Source organism: Hyaena hyaena, unplaced genomic scaffold (genome assembly GCF_003009895.1).
Source record: "Hyaena hyaena isolate Hyena2069 unplaced genomic scaffold, ASM300989v1 scaffold_21, whole genome shotgun sequence".
Classification (NCBI taxonomy): Eukaryota; Metazoa; Chordata; class Mammalia; order Carnivora; family Hyaenidae; genus Hyaena; species Hyaena hyaena.
In genome coordinates this window covers 4,437,909-4,453,322 of record NW_024080653.1, presented here as the reverse complement: position 1 = coordinate 4,453,322, position 15,414 = coordinate 4,437,909, and the positions used below count along the sequence as shown (strand labels likewise).

The 15,414-nt window shown below is 60.7% G+C and overlaps 1 protein-coding gene across 3 annotated transcripts in view; it reads right to left on the bottom strand.

The window, feature by feature from the left end:
* The window catches only part of RNF213 (ring finger protein 213), a 108,981-nt gene that overhangs the window by 5,254 nt on the left and 88,313 nt on the right, over positions 1-15,414 (bottom strand). For all 3 annotated transcript variants that reach the window (XM_039226182.1, XM_039226180.1, XM_039226181.1), the window contains 18 exons: positions 14,595-14,805; positions 14,166-14,356; positions 13,197-13,319; positions 12,401-12,511; positions 11,642-11,884; positions 11,262-11,343; positions 10,124-10,158; positions 9,120-9,214; positions 7,389-7,548; positions 6,285-6,465; positions 5,265-5,356; positions 4,411-4,668; positions 3,201-3,333; positions 2,819-2,902; positions 2,351-2,531; positions 1,976-2,177; positions 905-982; positions 177-371 (listed from right to left, as the gene is read on the bottom strand). In XM_039226182.1, the coding sequence (XP_039082113.1) occupies positions 177-371; positions 905-982; positions 1,976-2,177; positions 2,351-2,531; positions 2,819-2,902; positions 3,201-3,333; positions 4,411-4,668; positions 5,265-5,356; positions 6,285-6,465; positions 7,389-7,548; positions 9,120-9,214; positions 10,124-10,158; positions 11,262-11,343; positions 11,642-11,884; positions 12,401-12,511; positions 13,197-13,319; positions 14,166-14,356; positions 14,595-14,805 (2,655 nt within the window). The remainder of the gene's footprint in view (positions 1-176; positions 372-904; positions 983-1,975; positions 2,178-2,350; positions 2,532-2,818; positions 2,903-3,200; positions 3,334-4,410; positions 4,669-5,264; positions 5,357-6,284; positions 6,466-7,388; positions 7,549-9,119; positions 9,215-10,123; positions 10,159-11,261; positions 11,344-11,641; positions 11,885-12,400; positions 12,512-13,196; positions 13,320-14,165; positions 14,357-14,594; positions 14,806-15,414) is intronic.

Below are 15,414 nucleotides of genomic sequence, written 5' to 3'. Positions count from 1 at the left end.
CCCTTCGCATTGCGAGAGGGTGGCTGGCGCGCTGGGCCCGGCCGTGATGTGTCGCTCTCGCCTCCTGCCCTCGCCAGGGGTCGCCCCGGTGGGGACTCCCTGCTGACGCTAATCCTGGCAGGCAGTGGGGACGGCAGAGTGGGTGAGCCCGCAGGAGAGCTCGGACCAAGACCCACCTTCAGAACCAGCGCTGTCTGGTCGCCCATGCGCAGCATGTCCTGGACGTACACGTTCAAGGGCATGTTGGGGTTTCCGCCAGCCGTGCTCAGGAACCCCAAGGTGATCTCTATGAGCGACAGGGCCTCACACGCATCGCTGTAGGACTGCAGCTGTCCACAGATGGCACCGATGGCTGCGCTGGCGAGGGGTTTCTAGGAAATCAGAGGCAGGACAGGGGTCCATGGCTGGGGGGCCTTCTTGTGCCTCACAGCACAAGCGCAAGAGCGCTTACTTCACTGCCAAGGCCATGGGGCGGGACGGCCTCTCTAACAATGACACTTAACGCTTAGTGATGCCTAAGCGGTAGCAGTGGCCCAGGCACTTTACAGAAATCCACGGGACGTCACCGAGTCCTCAAAGCAACTGGGAGAGGCTAGTCATACGGCCGCGCCCACGCCCACACACGCAAGTCTGAAGAGCGGGAATAAGTAAGTTCCCTGGACCTTCTGCAACGGCACGCATCGTCCTGACATCATGACTAAGAAACTAACACCCCCAGGTTTGAACAAGAGAACCGTTGCTGCTCTGCTGTCCTGCGGGCCTTCTGGGAAGAGCAGTGGCTCAGGGGACCTGGGGAGGCCACGGAAACCTGGCGCCGCTCCCAGCAAGGCTGAGTGGTCCTCCCGGGAGGAAGGCACCGCCATCGTGAAAGCGCCGTGCGAGGGGGAGAAGGTGTCGTCATCACCTGTGGCATTTTGTTCTTGATGTCCGCAAACAGGTGCTCGTAGTTCCAGTCGCGCCTGTACACCAGGGTGGGGAGTCCCTGCATTGACAAGGAAAACAGCCTTTGGAGACAGAGGCCACTGAGCAGGTTTCCGTCTGACGACGACTCTATTCCCGAGCGGTGGCCTGACGGCAGGACTGTGCAACTTAGCGCGTCACCGGGCACGTGTGCAGCTGCGGGTCTGGCCCACGGTCTACAGAAACACTAATGCAGCAAGGGAGCCGGCCTCGCCTCGCCGGCCAAGCAGAGGGCGTCGCGCCGATGGCTGCAGGCTTGCCGGCCGCTGGGGGAGCAGGTACGGGGGGACCTCCCTCCTGTGCTCACCCAGCCACGACGGGGCAGGGACGCGGACAAGGCGGCCACGGGACAGCGTAGCGAGTTAAAACAGCCCCGGGTGCCAACAGGCCAGGGCTTAGCTGCGGGCAGTGAGGAGCACCTCCCCCCCACAACTACAGTGTCCCCGACTGGACCCGGAGGGACAAGAACAGCGCAGGCGAAAGGACAGAGATGTGGAGGTGCAGTGTGTTCAGGGAGAGCCGGCATCTCGTGTGCAAGGTCCCAGGGCCCACCCGGCTGGAGATGGGCTGTGACCCCGCTGGGGTCGGGGCCGTCCCCGGGAAGCAGCGGGGGCCAGACCTGGCTGGGGAACGTGGCCCGAAGACGCGGGAGGCAGGGAGCAGGGGGCCCGTGGCAGTCATACGGGCACCGTGCTATCGGGTGACAGGCTGGGTGTGGAGGGTGAAGGAGCGTGGCCGCCGGGGGCTGTCGGGGGCCGAGGCAAGGCCATTAACGACACAGAGAAAGCCAAGGGGCTCGCGGGGACCTGAAGACGCCCGGGGGCCGGAGGCGCGGCAGTGGCTCAGGAGAGCCCTCGGGCCCGAGGTACCGACAGGAGCCAGGTCCCGGCCTCTGCGGGGACCACGTGGCTGGACGGTCACCCCTGCGCCTGTCTCGCTCGCAAACAGCTGGGACCCAAGGCCAAGTTTCACAAAGCAGATGTGTGGACCGACAAACCCCCGGGGGCAGCCGCACCTTGAGGGTGACTCTGGGTTTGCCCTGGAGGAAGCGGCCGGCGACCTGGCGCTGGATCTTCTGCAGGTCGAACTCCTGCAGCGCCTCCCGGCCCTGCTCCACCCTGTACTGGCAGTTGGAGAGGATCAGGGGCACCAGGTCCCGCTCCACCTCGTAGCTGATGACGTGCAGGTCCGTGACCTCGGAGGCATCGACCGTGTAGCTGAGGGACACAGACGCGGCGCTCAGGGACCCGCCACGCACACGCCGCCCTGCCCGGAGCCGGCGGGCGGGCGTGCTGCGCGGGCCTGTGCACCGGCCGAGGCAGGGACGCCCCCGCGACCCCGCGGGCACCACCTCGGAGACGAGCGGGAGCCCCTGCGGCTGCGTGCTCACCCCTTGTTTTCGCCGGAGAACTCTTCCAGCGCGTAGACCATCTCGTTGTGCAGCCTGATCAAGTAGCTGACTAAGGCGGTGGCACAGAGGCCCCGGCCCCGGCGCCGCGGCAGAACGACCTCGAAGTCCGTGTCCTCGTCCAAGTCGGCGCTGCAGTATTCGTCGGGCAGCTTGATCTCACCTTGCGAGGACAGCACGCTTTCAGCAGAGAGGCCGCCCCCCCCCCCATTCCAGGCCGCTGCCCAGGGTGGCAGGTGCTGCCCGCACAGTTGGGGCCAGGACGCTGCGCAGGCTCTGCCTCCCCCTCCCGCGCCTGCTGGTTTCAAACAACCTGGGCTCCTTCCCCGAGGCCACGTCGACAGACCCGAGATTATTTTCTCCTGGTCTGTTACTTCACTTGCTCCCCACACCCCCGCCCAGACTCTCGGGGACCGGGGTCAGGCGGACGGCGGGGAGCGTGGCACCTACCCCTGGTCTGCAGCGACGCCCTCAGCTTGTTCCACGTCGACAGAAAGACACGGATTCTCTTGCGGAGTAGCTGCTTCAACCCATCTGTCCGACAAAACACTTTTCTAAGGGCCCCGTGAAAACGCTACCCAGTCGGGTCCGACCAGGGTCATCACAGGCTCCTCGGGAAGGGCCCGGCTTCGCGCCCCCGGGCTTGCCAGCGGCCGCGAGCGCCGACGCCAGGTTTCAGCCACAGCAGAGCCTCTTTTGAGCTTTTGGGATTCGCGGCACCCGTCGCTTCGCGCTGAAGGCTGAGGGGACAGAGGCCCCGAGCCCCGGGCGGCTGCGGTGCTTTGACCCCCCCGCCCCCGACACAGCGGCGCCTACTCGAGCGGAGCCGTACCTTCCTGGTGACTGTTAATGAAAGCTCTGATGGACTGGTAGTCAGCTTCCGAAACATTCTGGAACCGCTTCACCAGATCCCTCTGCAGGGCCAGGATCTCAGGCAGGCATTTCAGCAGCCTCAGCTCCGCCTCCTGCAGCCGGAAGACCGCCGGGCCGTGGGTTAGCCCCCCGCCCCCCGTTCCCGGGGAAACGGACTGCGGGGCTGGCCTGTGGGGCCGACACGTCACGCGTGTTTGCCAAAACCTCGGCAGAGAAATCGGCCTCCCGGGCCCCTGCGTCGGGCTGGGTGTGGGGTCTCAGCGGGAGCAGAGGCTGGGGACGCAGGCCTGGCGCCTGGCGTCGCTCCTGTGTGTCGTCCGGGCCACAGGAGAGCCTCCCCAGTGGGCTCCCGCCCCCCCACTGACCGACAGACACTTCTGAGCCGTCGCACTTGTGCGGACGCCAACACTGGCCCGCACGGGGACGGGAGACAGCCGTTACCGCGGAAGGGAAATTTCACCTGCATTTCCGGGCTCACCGACCCGAGAGACGTTTCACTGCTCCCTCCCCCTCCCCCAGCCCCTTCTTCCTTCTAAGGCCTTGTCTGTCTGATTCTGGATACACGTTCCCAACGGAAGCTTTTTCTTTCAACAGACGCTCACTGGTGGCCACGTGCTCCCAGCACGGGGGCCACGGGGGAAAGGGCACCGCCCGGGTCGGTCTGAATTCTGCTCTTTCTGGCTGAGTGACTGGGGGGCACCGTCCGGGCCCTCACGTTCTTTACTGATTCCTGCCAACTTGGACCAGCATATTTCCTCTGTGAGGGGATGCTTCAAAGTGCCTCCCAGCCTGATGGGAATGAGGACCCTGCTCTGCCCCCGGGCGCCCCTGCCACCGACGGTCCATCAAAAGAGCAGAGCACTGGGGCGCCCGGGGACTCCGTCGCTTATGCATCCGACTTCAGCTCGTCATCTCACAGTCTGTGGGTTCGAGCCCCGCGTCGGGCTCCGTGCTGACAGCTCAGAGCCTGGAGCTGCTTCAGATTCTGTGTCTCCCTCTCTGACCCTCCCCTGCTCACGCTCTGTCTCTCTCTCTCTCTCTCAAAAATAAACACAAAAAATAAAAGAAAAAAAAAAAGCAGAGCCCTGAGGTAGTTGGTCCGACGCCCCACGTGACCAAGTAAAAGCCGGGCCTTCGAGTCTGCAGGGGAGACGCCAGGGAGGCCGCACCTTCTGCAGGAACCTGTGCAGGACGGGCACGGTCTCTCTGGCAGGATTCTGCTCCACGACGTGCCGCAGGTGCTCCACGGTGACCCTCGTCCTGCAAGCCCACACCTTAGAGCAGTGGAGCACGCTCTTCCGGGGCAGGTGGGGCAGGAAGGCCCCCGGGTCGCCGTACACGACCTTGGCCACGGCATTGGAGCTGATCCGCTCGTCTTGGTTGATCTGCTTAGTGACCGTCAGCAAGGCCTTCTCCAGATGCTGGTGCTGGGGGAGAGAGCGGCACGGGTGAGGAGGTGCGGCCGCCCACACGGACCGCACACGGCGGCCTCCCCAGCGGGCGGGGCAGGGAGCCTGCCCCCCTCGGTTTAGCACGTGTTCTCTTTGGTGACGATTTCCAGGTTCCTTGTTTGTGGGCTCGTGTCTCCCCAAATATGAGGCCCAGAGGCCTGGGCTGTATTCCCATTCTTTTACGTAGTGACTCTTAGTTCCTGCTGGGTTTATTTACTCCCAGCACCGTTCCAGCATCTGACGGGGGAGAGGCGAATCCACAACGATCTGTGCATTTCTGCTGGGCATCTATGCGGGAATTTGTCCACGCATTACTCTCAATATAAACAGTAGCGGGAGGAAGCCACCTGCATTTCCTTGACTCACAGTAAGTCCTCAAGCGCCGGCTGAGCCTCCGGGCTGGGGGCAGGGGCGCAGCGGGACGGTGGCGGGGCCGGGCGGTCCGCACCGGGCCTGGGGCTCCGCCAGCACCCCCCCCCCCAGCCCTGGCATGAGGGACGGCGGCCCGGGTGCCCGGGACAGGCCCAGGACAGGCCCCCGCGGGCTCCCCGCCGGCCTCCAGGGCCGCGTACCTCCAGCTCAGGAAGGAGGAGCACTTCCATGGCCTTCTCCCAGCTGTTTCTGTATTCCCTGGAGGACAGCGTTGCATCGAAACGGAAAACCCCTAAAAGGAAACACGAGTGTGTTACCCAAGGAGAAGGAAGCACAGCAGCTACGTACACACGGACTGAAGGTGAGACCAAAGTCACGCTCCCTTTCCGAGGGGCACGGCGGGGGGCAGGGCACTTCCTCCTAAATTAACCTGCGCCCTTAAAAACAGGCCCTGCTGCTCCCAGTGACTCGGGATCGTTATGAAGACACAAAGAGAAAGAAGATAAAGTCACTCTCAAGGCCACCACTCAGAAACAGCCGCTTTACTAAGTTACCTCGCAGACCTCCCCTTTCCACACATGTCCGTTTCTGTTTTTTTTTTTTTTAAGATTTTTTTATTTTTATTTTTATTTATTTCTAGGGGAGAGAGAGAGAGAGAGACAGGATGAGCAGAGGACGGTCAGAGAGAGAGGGAGATACAGACTCTGAAACAGGCTCCAGGCTCTGAGCTGGCTGACAGCACAGAGCCCGACGCGGGGCTCGAACCCACGAACCGCGAGATCATGACCTAAGCGAAAGTCGGATGCTTAACCGACTAAGCCACCCAGGCGCCCCTACACATGTCCGTTTCTGAAGTGGGGACATCAGCTCAGTGGCCACGGTGGTTTGTAGCCCCCTTGCCCACGGAGCCAGCTATGGACACGTGGACACGGGCACACGGGCGGGGCCGAACAGGCCGGGGGCCACGGCGGACAAGTCCCAACAAATGACCGGACGCTGGTCCCTGGATGGTGATGACTCTCACACCACGTCCTGGGTGCCCCACGGCCTCCCCCTGCGCACGCACGTCACACCTCTGTGTGCACCTCTTGACCCAGCAGGGAAAACGCAAAGACAAGAGCCGCCCTTCCGTCCGCCTTTCCACACACCCCTCCCTGCTTGCTGTTATCCGTGTCCAGCGTCGTGAGGAGTGACCCCTCCCCCCCGCCCCCAGTGCTCACTGTGGCCCGAGAGGTGGCGCTGCCTCCCCAGGAAGCTGCACAGGACCAGGTGCACGGCGGTGACGGCCTCGTCGGCGCTCCTTCCCAGAGTCTTCATCAGCTGCTCCAGGTCCCGCTGGACGTGCTGCTGCAGAAACGTGCGGGGGTCCCTCACCGGAGGCTTGATGATGCTCCTCAGGGCCTGCGAGGGACACGAGCTCTCGTCTGCACCCGCACACGCCCGGCAAGGACAGCCAGCGCCAGGTCAGAGGGCGTGGGGAGTGGTGGAAGCCTCGTGCACACAGACGCGGCAGAAGCGACCCTCTGTCGTCGTGACACAGAGTCCGCACGGCCCCGCCCTCAGCTCATCGAAGCCACGTGGTGTGTAACACGTCTTCCGAGTGGCATCTGCATCCACTGGGGTGTGTGTCTGTACGTGTATGTGGGGAAGACGTGGGAACGGCCTCATCCCCCGCTCACTAAAGCTACGCTGCGTGTAGACCTAAATTAAGTAAGTAAATAAGTTCTCAGAGACCCAATGTTTGGCCTTCGCGGTGGATCCTGCCCAGAGCTGCAGGGAAGACACGGTAACGTCACGATGGAGTTGTGTCTCCGCTTCCAGGCACACTGAGACGTGGGGTGTTTGTTCAAAACGTTTATAAGAGAACTTATTTTATAAGGGCGCCTGGGGGCTCAATCACTTGAGCGTCCGGCTTCGGCTCAGGGCATGATCTCACGGCTTATGAGTTCGAGCCCCGCGTCAGGCTCTGTGCTGACAGCTCGGAGCCTGGAGCTGCTTCAGATTCTGTGTCTCCCTCTCTCTCTGCCCCTCCCCTGCTTACGCTCTGTCTCTGTCTCTCTCTCAAAACTAAACATTAAAAAAATAAAATCATAAAACAATTAAAAAATTAAAAACAAACAAAATGGATTTTACGTGACCTGACGAGCAGCCCCCCACACCGCCAGTGGGGAACTGAGGGCGTGTGAATCTTACGCTCCTTTGTGGGTGTGGCAACAATGACGTACTCCTGAGCCACAGGAGGGGGCCAGCACTCTCCAGACAAAACGACCCACGATCGTTACAAATTACGGACCGAACGCGTGGCGTGGTGGCAGCGGCCGTACCTCAGGACTCCGGGCCGCCCCCAGGAGCATGGCCACGTGGGTGAGCAGCCGCATGAGCAGGAAGACCACGGGGGCCAGCTGTCGGTCGGACGCCACTGCCTCGCCACTGGACAGCGGGGCGCCCAGTACGTGGCCAGTCTGCGTTCTGTCCGTGCTGTTTCTGGAGAGGACGAGAGAAGACAGGGCGGCAGCTGTAGACGGTCCTCTCTCCTTGGCCCTGGGGGCGCATCTCACACTCCGGGGACATGGAGACGAGGTTTGCCGTTTCAAACAACACGGTGCCATGGCGCTTCTCACGCTCGTAAGCACAGAGCTCTCGCCTCGGGGTCTCCCTTCCAGCCTCACCTTCCCGGCTGACAGGCAGCCCGCGGCATTCGCAGTGCAAGGGGGCTGGCCTGAGGGGCCCTCACAGGGGTCTGTACCTGCTGCTTCTGCTGAAATCATCATGGGGGGGTAGGAGGGGCAGGCAAGCCAAGGATAGCCTCAGCTGGGACAGGTGACATCGACATCGGGGACATGCACACCCCGATCTCGTTTTCCCCAAATCAAAAATGGGGACGGAAGGCTTGGCAAAGAATTTCCTACCGCACCCAAGCGGTAGGCACAGTATCAGAGACTGGGGATCCTGGGGTGTCCTGCCCATTTGTGCAGATAACAGGCTAGGATATTTCAAAAAAATTTTTTTAATGTTTATTTTTTTGAGAGAGAGAGACACACACAGAGTGTGAGCAGGGGAGGGGCAGAGAGAGAGGAAGACACAGAATCTGAAGCAGCTCCAGGCGCCGAGCTGTCAGCACAGAGCCCAACGCGGGGCTTGAACTCAAGAACCGTGAGATCATGACCTGAGCTGTACATTTAACTGACTAAGACCCACAGGTGCCCTGAGGATATTTTAAATTGTAAAGGCAGCAGACTCGTGACATGTGATGACCACAGAAAGGCCCCAGCTGCCCTCTGCGGGAGCACGGAGAACCACGCTCCTCTCGAGAGAAGGCTGGGGTCAGGACACCAGCCTTGCGTGTGGATGTGGGACTGTTTGATAAGATGGACTGTCTCCTTCACATCCCGCAAACCGTGGTGGCAGCTGAGAGTCTCCAGGTGACATGGCGTGGGCTCAGATAGAAAAAAAATGCCCACGTTGTGGCTTCATAGACTTAAACGTCCCTCCGAATCAGGTCACTTGTGTACGGCAAGCGTATTTCTATAGGGGGCACGCCTCAGGCCTGAACAGAAGATGTCTGAATAACACGTATTGACACGACTGTGTATTAATGTGTGGTTTTGCTTTACATAGAACAAGCCAGTCAGGGGCGCCTGGGTGGCTCAGTCGGTTAAGCGTCCGACTTTGGCTCAGGTCATGACCTCATGGTTGGTGAGTTTGAGCCCCGGGTTGGGCTCTGTGCTGACAGCTCGGAGCCTGGAGCCTGCTTGGGATTCTGTGTCTTCTTGTCTCTCTGCCCCTCCCTCCCTCATGCTCGCTCTCTCCCTCTCTCTCTCTCTCAAAAATAAAGAAACATTTAAAAAAAAAAGAGAGAGAAACCAGTCAGCCAACGACAGATCAGACACATCTTCCATGACCACAGGGACCTTGGCATTGAGACCCAACAGGACACAGGCCCAAATGCACAACAGTGACTAATTCTGTATTTAGTATTAATTTACCCACTGGGATAGAAACAGCTCCAAAACCCAGAGTTCAATCACTTAGAAAGGAAACGCGGTCCTACTTACTTGACGATGAGAAACCCGGCCTCAGGCTTGTGGTTAATCCCGCCAATTAAAGCCCCACAGTCCACACAGTGGCTCTGTTCCATCGGCTGGCCGCACTAGGGGACACACAGACGGGGCCACGCTCAGTCGTGGACTCCGTGGCAGGAGCCCACGCCACGGCACACACGAGAGCCCACTCCGCGCGGGAGGCCGAGGGCTGAGCTTAGACGGCTCGCCCAGGCGGGGCCCCCACTCTCTGGGACAGGGCGTGTGCCAGGAATCCGCGGCTCTGTGAGCCAGACACACACGTGCTCACGCTCCTCCGCGGCCCCGACCATCTCATCCAGCTCTGGGAACACCACCCCGGCCTCCAAACCCATTTCCTAAACTCTGTTTGGAAATAACCATGTGGTCTACTCCTTCCAAACCCTCGTTTTTTTCCCAGATCGGACTGTGGGCTCCTGGACGCCGTGCCTCAAGCCCCAGACCGCAGGCGTCGGAGGTGAGAGCGGTCTCGGGAAGAAGGCGTTTTCCTTCCAATCTCCTTTGTTCAACTCAACGGCCGGCTGCCACGGGAGGCAGAGACGGGGCGCACACAGCCCTCACCCCCCGGGGCTTATAATCCTGACTGTCTTCTTCCTGTCCCTTGGCGTCCACACCACGTCTCCTCTCTGGCCAGTCGACACCGTGCCATTACAGAAAGGCACAGGTCACATAGTGCGGCACGGCTGGGAAGGCCGGCTGGCAGCAGTTTGCCTCCCAGAGGGACTCAGGCAACGTCTGGAGACATTTTTCGTTGTCACGCTGGGGACACGGGTGCGAGGGATGCCTGGTAAGTCGAAGCCACCGGAACGCCGCTCGGCCCTGGAGCACGGCCCCCGATACAGGGTGGTGAGGGGAGGCCCACGGTGCCACCAGGAGGTCAAGTTGGAGCACAGCTTGCAGAAGAGTCTACGTTCTCCTGAGGTCAAGGCCCCCAGGCACCTCCGCCTAGTGCCCCCACTGCCCCCGACACCACGACTCACCTCTCCCACCGAGCACGGGTGACCGTTGGGGCACACTGTTGGAAGAACAGGGCACACGTTGGCTGTTGGGTTTCACCCCTGCCCCAAGGCAAGAGAGGAAGCCAGCGCCCCCCTCCCCGTCCAGCCGAAGCAGGATGCACAGTCCCGTGCTGAGCACGTCAGTGAGAGTGAAAGTGAGCCTGATCCAACCACCAGAGAGAAACCCCTTTCACAGGCTCGTGCCAGGGCTACTTTGGGAGACAGGGCGGCCCCATTTTACACCCTTCCTTCCTCTTTAAATTTTTTTTGTTTTGTTTTTAAGGAGTGTGTTTTATAACAAGTTTTAAAGCGGGTTTAAAAGGATTCTTTACTCAGGGTGTCTGACTGGCTCAGTTGGAAGAGTGTGGGACTCTTGGTATCGAGATCGTGGGTTCGAGCCCCACGTTGGGAGATTACTAAAAATAAATACATAAACCTAAAAAAAATGAGGGAGCTGGGAAAGTCCTGGCTTTGTTTAGAGCAATAACTAGAGGCTCCTGGGGGGCTCAGTCGGCTGAGTGTCCGACTCTGGATTTTAGCTCAGGTCATTTCATGGTTCGTGGGTTTGAGACCTGAGTTGGGCTCTGTGCTGACAGTGTGGAGCCTGCCTGAGATGTGTGCTCTCTCTCTCTCTCTCTCTCTCTCTCTCTGCCCCTCCCCCATTTGTGCTCACTCTCTCAAAATAAATAAACTTAAAAAAAGATTCTCTCTCTCTCCCTCTGCTCCTCCCTAGCTCTCTCTCTCTTTCTCAAACATAAATACATAAATAAAAGTAAAACAATGATTTACTCAGGCAGCAACAAAGTGTACCTAAAGTATGGGTGACCTTGTTTGGGTTCCCAGTTCTAGATTTCAAAAAGAACTCTCTCTGGGTCAAAGCCTTGGCTGTAGGACGAGCTGGCCCTTGTCCGAGCCTCCGGCGAGGCTCACGTCCCAGAGAGAGGACGTGGGTGACAGGCGTACCCTCACCCAGGGGCCCCGGAAAGGGCTGATGTGCTGCACGCACAGTCAGTAGGTGCCGTGTTCTGGGAAGTCACCAAGGCCGAACAGGCCAGGCGTTTGGGATCCCCAGGCACGGAGCGCGTGGGCCCCGGGTCACATTGCAGAAACTGACACTTACGGTACCACTGCAGCCTTTCCAGACCCTTCCATGTCTGCGCCTGAGCCAGCAAGTCTTCGGGCATCGTTGGAAGAAAAGCATTCTGAAAAGCCAAGAAAGCAGAGAAGCTTCAGGAAAGAGAGCGTGTGGGCCGGCTGCCACCGCTGGGAGCCAGGAAGTGGGCCCTGGACCCCGCCTCTTCTCCGCCTCAGCGTCCTCCACCGGGGAACACAGAACAAGGGCTCCCCGTGCAACGACACAGGGCAAGGTGTCCGCCATCACGGTGGCCTTGGCGTCAGGTGGGACAGAAGCAGAGAGATCGTAGGACAAGCATGGTTTCTGCGGGGACCCAGGGACAGGCTTGGTGTCCGTGGGGACAGACACCCAGGGCCCAGCCGTACCGCCATGCTGGCCGGGGCGAAGGCCAGATTCTTCAGGGGTTCCAAGACTTCGCCGTGTCCGCACAGGAGGGTGACGGCCATGTGGACGGCCATCTCTGCCACGGTGCCTTCGAGGCTGCTGTCCATCACACCCGTGCTCAGCACGGGCAGAGTATCGGTCACGAGGGACGTTGCAAACTGTCTGATGTCCCACTGAGAAAGGACCTCACTCTCCTCGATGACCTTGTTGAGAGCCTCACATTGCTGGCGGCAGAACATGTTGAGAAATACGTCAAAGGTGATGGGGTGAAGCCAAACATTTGCTCTTAAGTTAGTCACACATTTTGATCCAGAAACATATCAAGTATGAAGGAAAATATGGCTGAATTGTCACCGGGTGAGGGAGGTTCCCCAGATGAGAGAATTTCCACCTGTAAATGCCTGGGTGCTCAATCTGATGTACTTTGTAAACAGTATCTCACATTCTTGACTTTTTTTTCCCTAATGTTTATTTATTTTTGAGAGACAGAGCACGAGCAGGGAGAGCAGAGAGAGAGGGAGACACAGAATCTGAAGCAGCTCCAGGCTCCAAGCTGTCAGCACAGAGCCCGACGCGGGGCTCAAACCCACAAACCGCGAGATCGTGACCTGAGCCGAAGTCGGACGCTTAACCGACTGAGCCCCCCAGCCGCCGCTGTGGCCCCTGTGGTTTTTACTTCTATTCAAGAAGGTCCCTGTGGACATGGAGACTGTGAGCACTGTCTGGAGGCGGACACTCACCTCTGGCTTAGGATGGAGGTTCACATCGGGGAGTCTGTACAAAGTGGTGACCTCTCTGAAAAGCGCTAACAGGAAGTGGGCAGCCTGCTGAGGGCCGGGGTCCCTGCAGACCTGAGGAGGCAAAGACGGCAGTGAGGCCTCGTTACACACGCCGTCTGAGGGCCTGAGTCCTGCTGACTCCGGCCTTGAACCAGGCGGAGGCGAGGGACCTGGAGGAACCTGGCACCCCAGGGCCGCACGGCTCACAGATGCCCCGCCAGCGGCTCAATGCGAGGTTTCCAGATCGCTCAGCACCCAGGCAACAGAAAGCCCCGGCTCTTCTCTTTCCGACCGCTCGGCCGTTCCCGGAAACTCCTCCCCGGCAGGGAGAGGCCGCGCACCTACTTCCCCGCTCTACGGCCAGCGCCAGGGCAAACGGGGCCTCCGAGAGGCAGCAAGACCAGAACCGCTCCAAGGGGAGACTCTAAACTCCCTCCCTCGTTATGGAAACGAGCGCCCGCGTCCACGCTGAACGTGCACAGGTGGGAAAGCCCCCGGGGCCGCCCGCGCCTCTCCTCAGGGTGACCTCGGAGGGAGTGAGGCTCGAGCAGCGTCTCCCGGGAAGTAAGGGATGTGCGCCGTCCCGTGGGGCTGCTGACGGCCCCGACCGGGCGGGCAGCGAGGTCGAGCAAATCTGTCCCCTGACTCAGTTGCTAACGTCCTCGTGTTTCTGCCGCGCGGGCGGAGGCCGTGGACACACGACGCGGCTCTGGGGCGCCGCTTGGTACCGAGGGACGCGGGGGGGGGGGTGTCCTACCTTCAGAGCAGCCACGATAGCCAGGGGCTTGCACTCGAGGACGGCTTTGCCCACTGCGTCACGAAGGGACTTGTATCTGTCACCGTGCACCAGGTACCGGTCCATCTGGCTTGGGTGATCCTCCTGCGAGGCCAGGGACACGGGATCATTGCCGGGGGGACGTGGGGACACGGTTAGCAAAGAACCGCCCCGACAGGTAAAGGGCCCAGGGGGACCCTTAGAGGTGCGGCCCCAGGCAGGACGGTCCCTGCTGTGGCTCCGCCTCCCCGTTCAGTGGAGCGGGGAGTGGGTGGGAGATGGGGGGGAGGAGACGGCACTGACCCTGTCGCTGTGTTCTGTCCCCGCTGAGAGCAGAGACCATGGTGGCTGCGAGGAGGTCCGCTCCAGGCTCCCAGGGACGGGCCACAGAGGGGCCCCGGAGCCAGAACGGCTACAGGTCTTTTACCCTCCGTCTCGCACTTCCGACCCCGCCCGCGCAGGAGAGGAAGGGCTTCTACTGTTCATTTGCCAAAAGCAAAAGCCACACCTTCGTTCTTCTGCTTTGCCCACATCACACCGGACCCAAGGCAAGGCCGAAATAAGCTTTTTTTGCAGGGAGGTGACAAACCAGAAGAGCACGTGCCCACCTGTCCCCCAAGGCAGGTGGCCTCAGCGCCACCCCAGGTGGGGTGGGGCCGCGGAGGCACCGGGGACCAGGCCAGCCATGGGGGGAGGGGGACACCGTCGGGGGGGCCGCGGAGGCACCGGGGACCAGGCCAGCCGCGCGGGGGGGGGACACCGTCATGGGGGGCCGCGGAGGCACCGGGAGCCAGGCCAGCCGCACGGGGGGGGACACCGTCGGGGGGGGGCCGCGGAGGCACCGGGGACCAGGCCAGCCGCACGGGGGGGGGACACCGTTGGGGGGGGCCGCGGAGGCACCGGGGACCAGGCCAGCCATGCGGGGGGATGGGGGGGGCGAACACCGCTCACCTGCTGCTCCAGGACCGCCTGGGGGAACAGCCAGCGCGCCGGGTGGCCGGGTCTGGAGAGGCGCTGCACGAACTCCATGCCCCGCAGGCTGGTGAGCTTCCGCACCAGGTACACCCGGTACCAGTCGTTTCTCACCTGCCTGCAGAAGCGCTCTACCTGCCGGAGGTAACGCTGCTTGTCCTCGGCCACCTCTGCAGAGCGCGAGAGCCAGGGGTCAGGGCCCGGCGGCCGGCACCCTCGCCACTCGCCCGCCCGCCCAGGACTCGGAGCCGGGCGTGGAAGGCACGGGCCCCTGCAGCTCCCGTATGACACCGATCCAGAAGAAAGGCGACATTGTGCAGACCAGGATGGCTCTGAGAACCGGCTTCCCGTATTTCTACAGAGCCAGTCCCTGAGCCTGGGGTGGACAGGGGTGCGCGTAAGACCTGCCTGAGCCCTCCTGGAGCCCGGAGAGGAGGTCAGATGCCCTGTCGAGACAGAGGCGGATCCTGGCCATCTCCTGCAGGTACTCCACCGAGGCCTCCGTGACGGGCTCGGGGCCGTGCCGCACTGAGTAGGTCTCCAGGAAGACCCCTTCCTCTCTCAGGTGCTTCTGTCCCTCAGTGGCAGAGAGGGCGCTAAACTTCTCGTAGAGGGAATCCTAGGGAACAGAGAACCAGAAAAAAAAAAAAAAGGATTTAAAAAAAATTTTTTTTTTTAATATTTTTAATGTTTTATTTATTTCTGAGAGAGAGAAAGAGAGACAGTATGAGCAGGGGAGGGTCAGAGAGAGAGGGAGACACAGAATCTGAAACAGGCTCCAGGCTCCGAGCTGTCAGCACAGAGCCTGACGCGGGGCTCGAACCCACGAACCGTGAGATCATGACCTGGGCTGAAGTTGCCGGCTTAGCCACCTGAGCCCCCCAGGCGCCCCAAAAAAAGGATTTTTTTTAATGTTTATTTATTTTTGAGATAAACAGACAGAGTATGAACAGGGGAGGGGCAGAGAGAGAGGGAGACACAGAATCCGAAGCAGCTCCAGGCTCCAAGCTGTCAGCACAGAGCCCGATGCGGGGAGAGAAACCACGAACCGTGAGATCACGACCTGAGCCGAAGTTGCCGGCTTAGCCACCTGAGCCCCCAAGGCGCCCCATATAATCTAATATTCTCACGTGCATCGTCAAATTTTTCCAAGTAGCAAAAAAAAGGATTGAAGCAAAATGAGGAGCAATCACAGCCTCGCCTCCCGCAGACGGACACGGTCACGCGT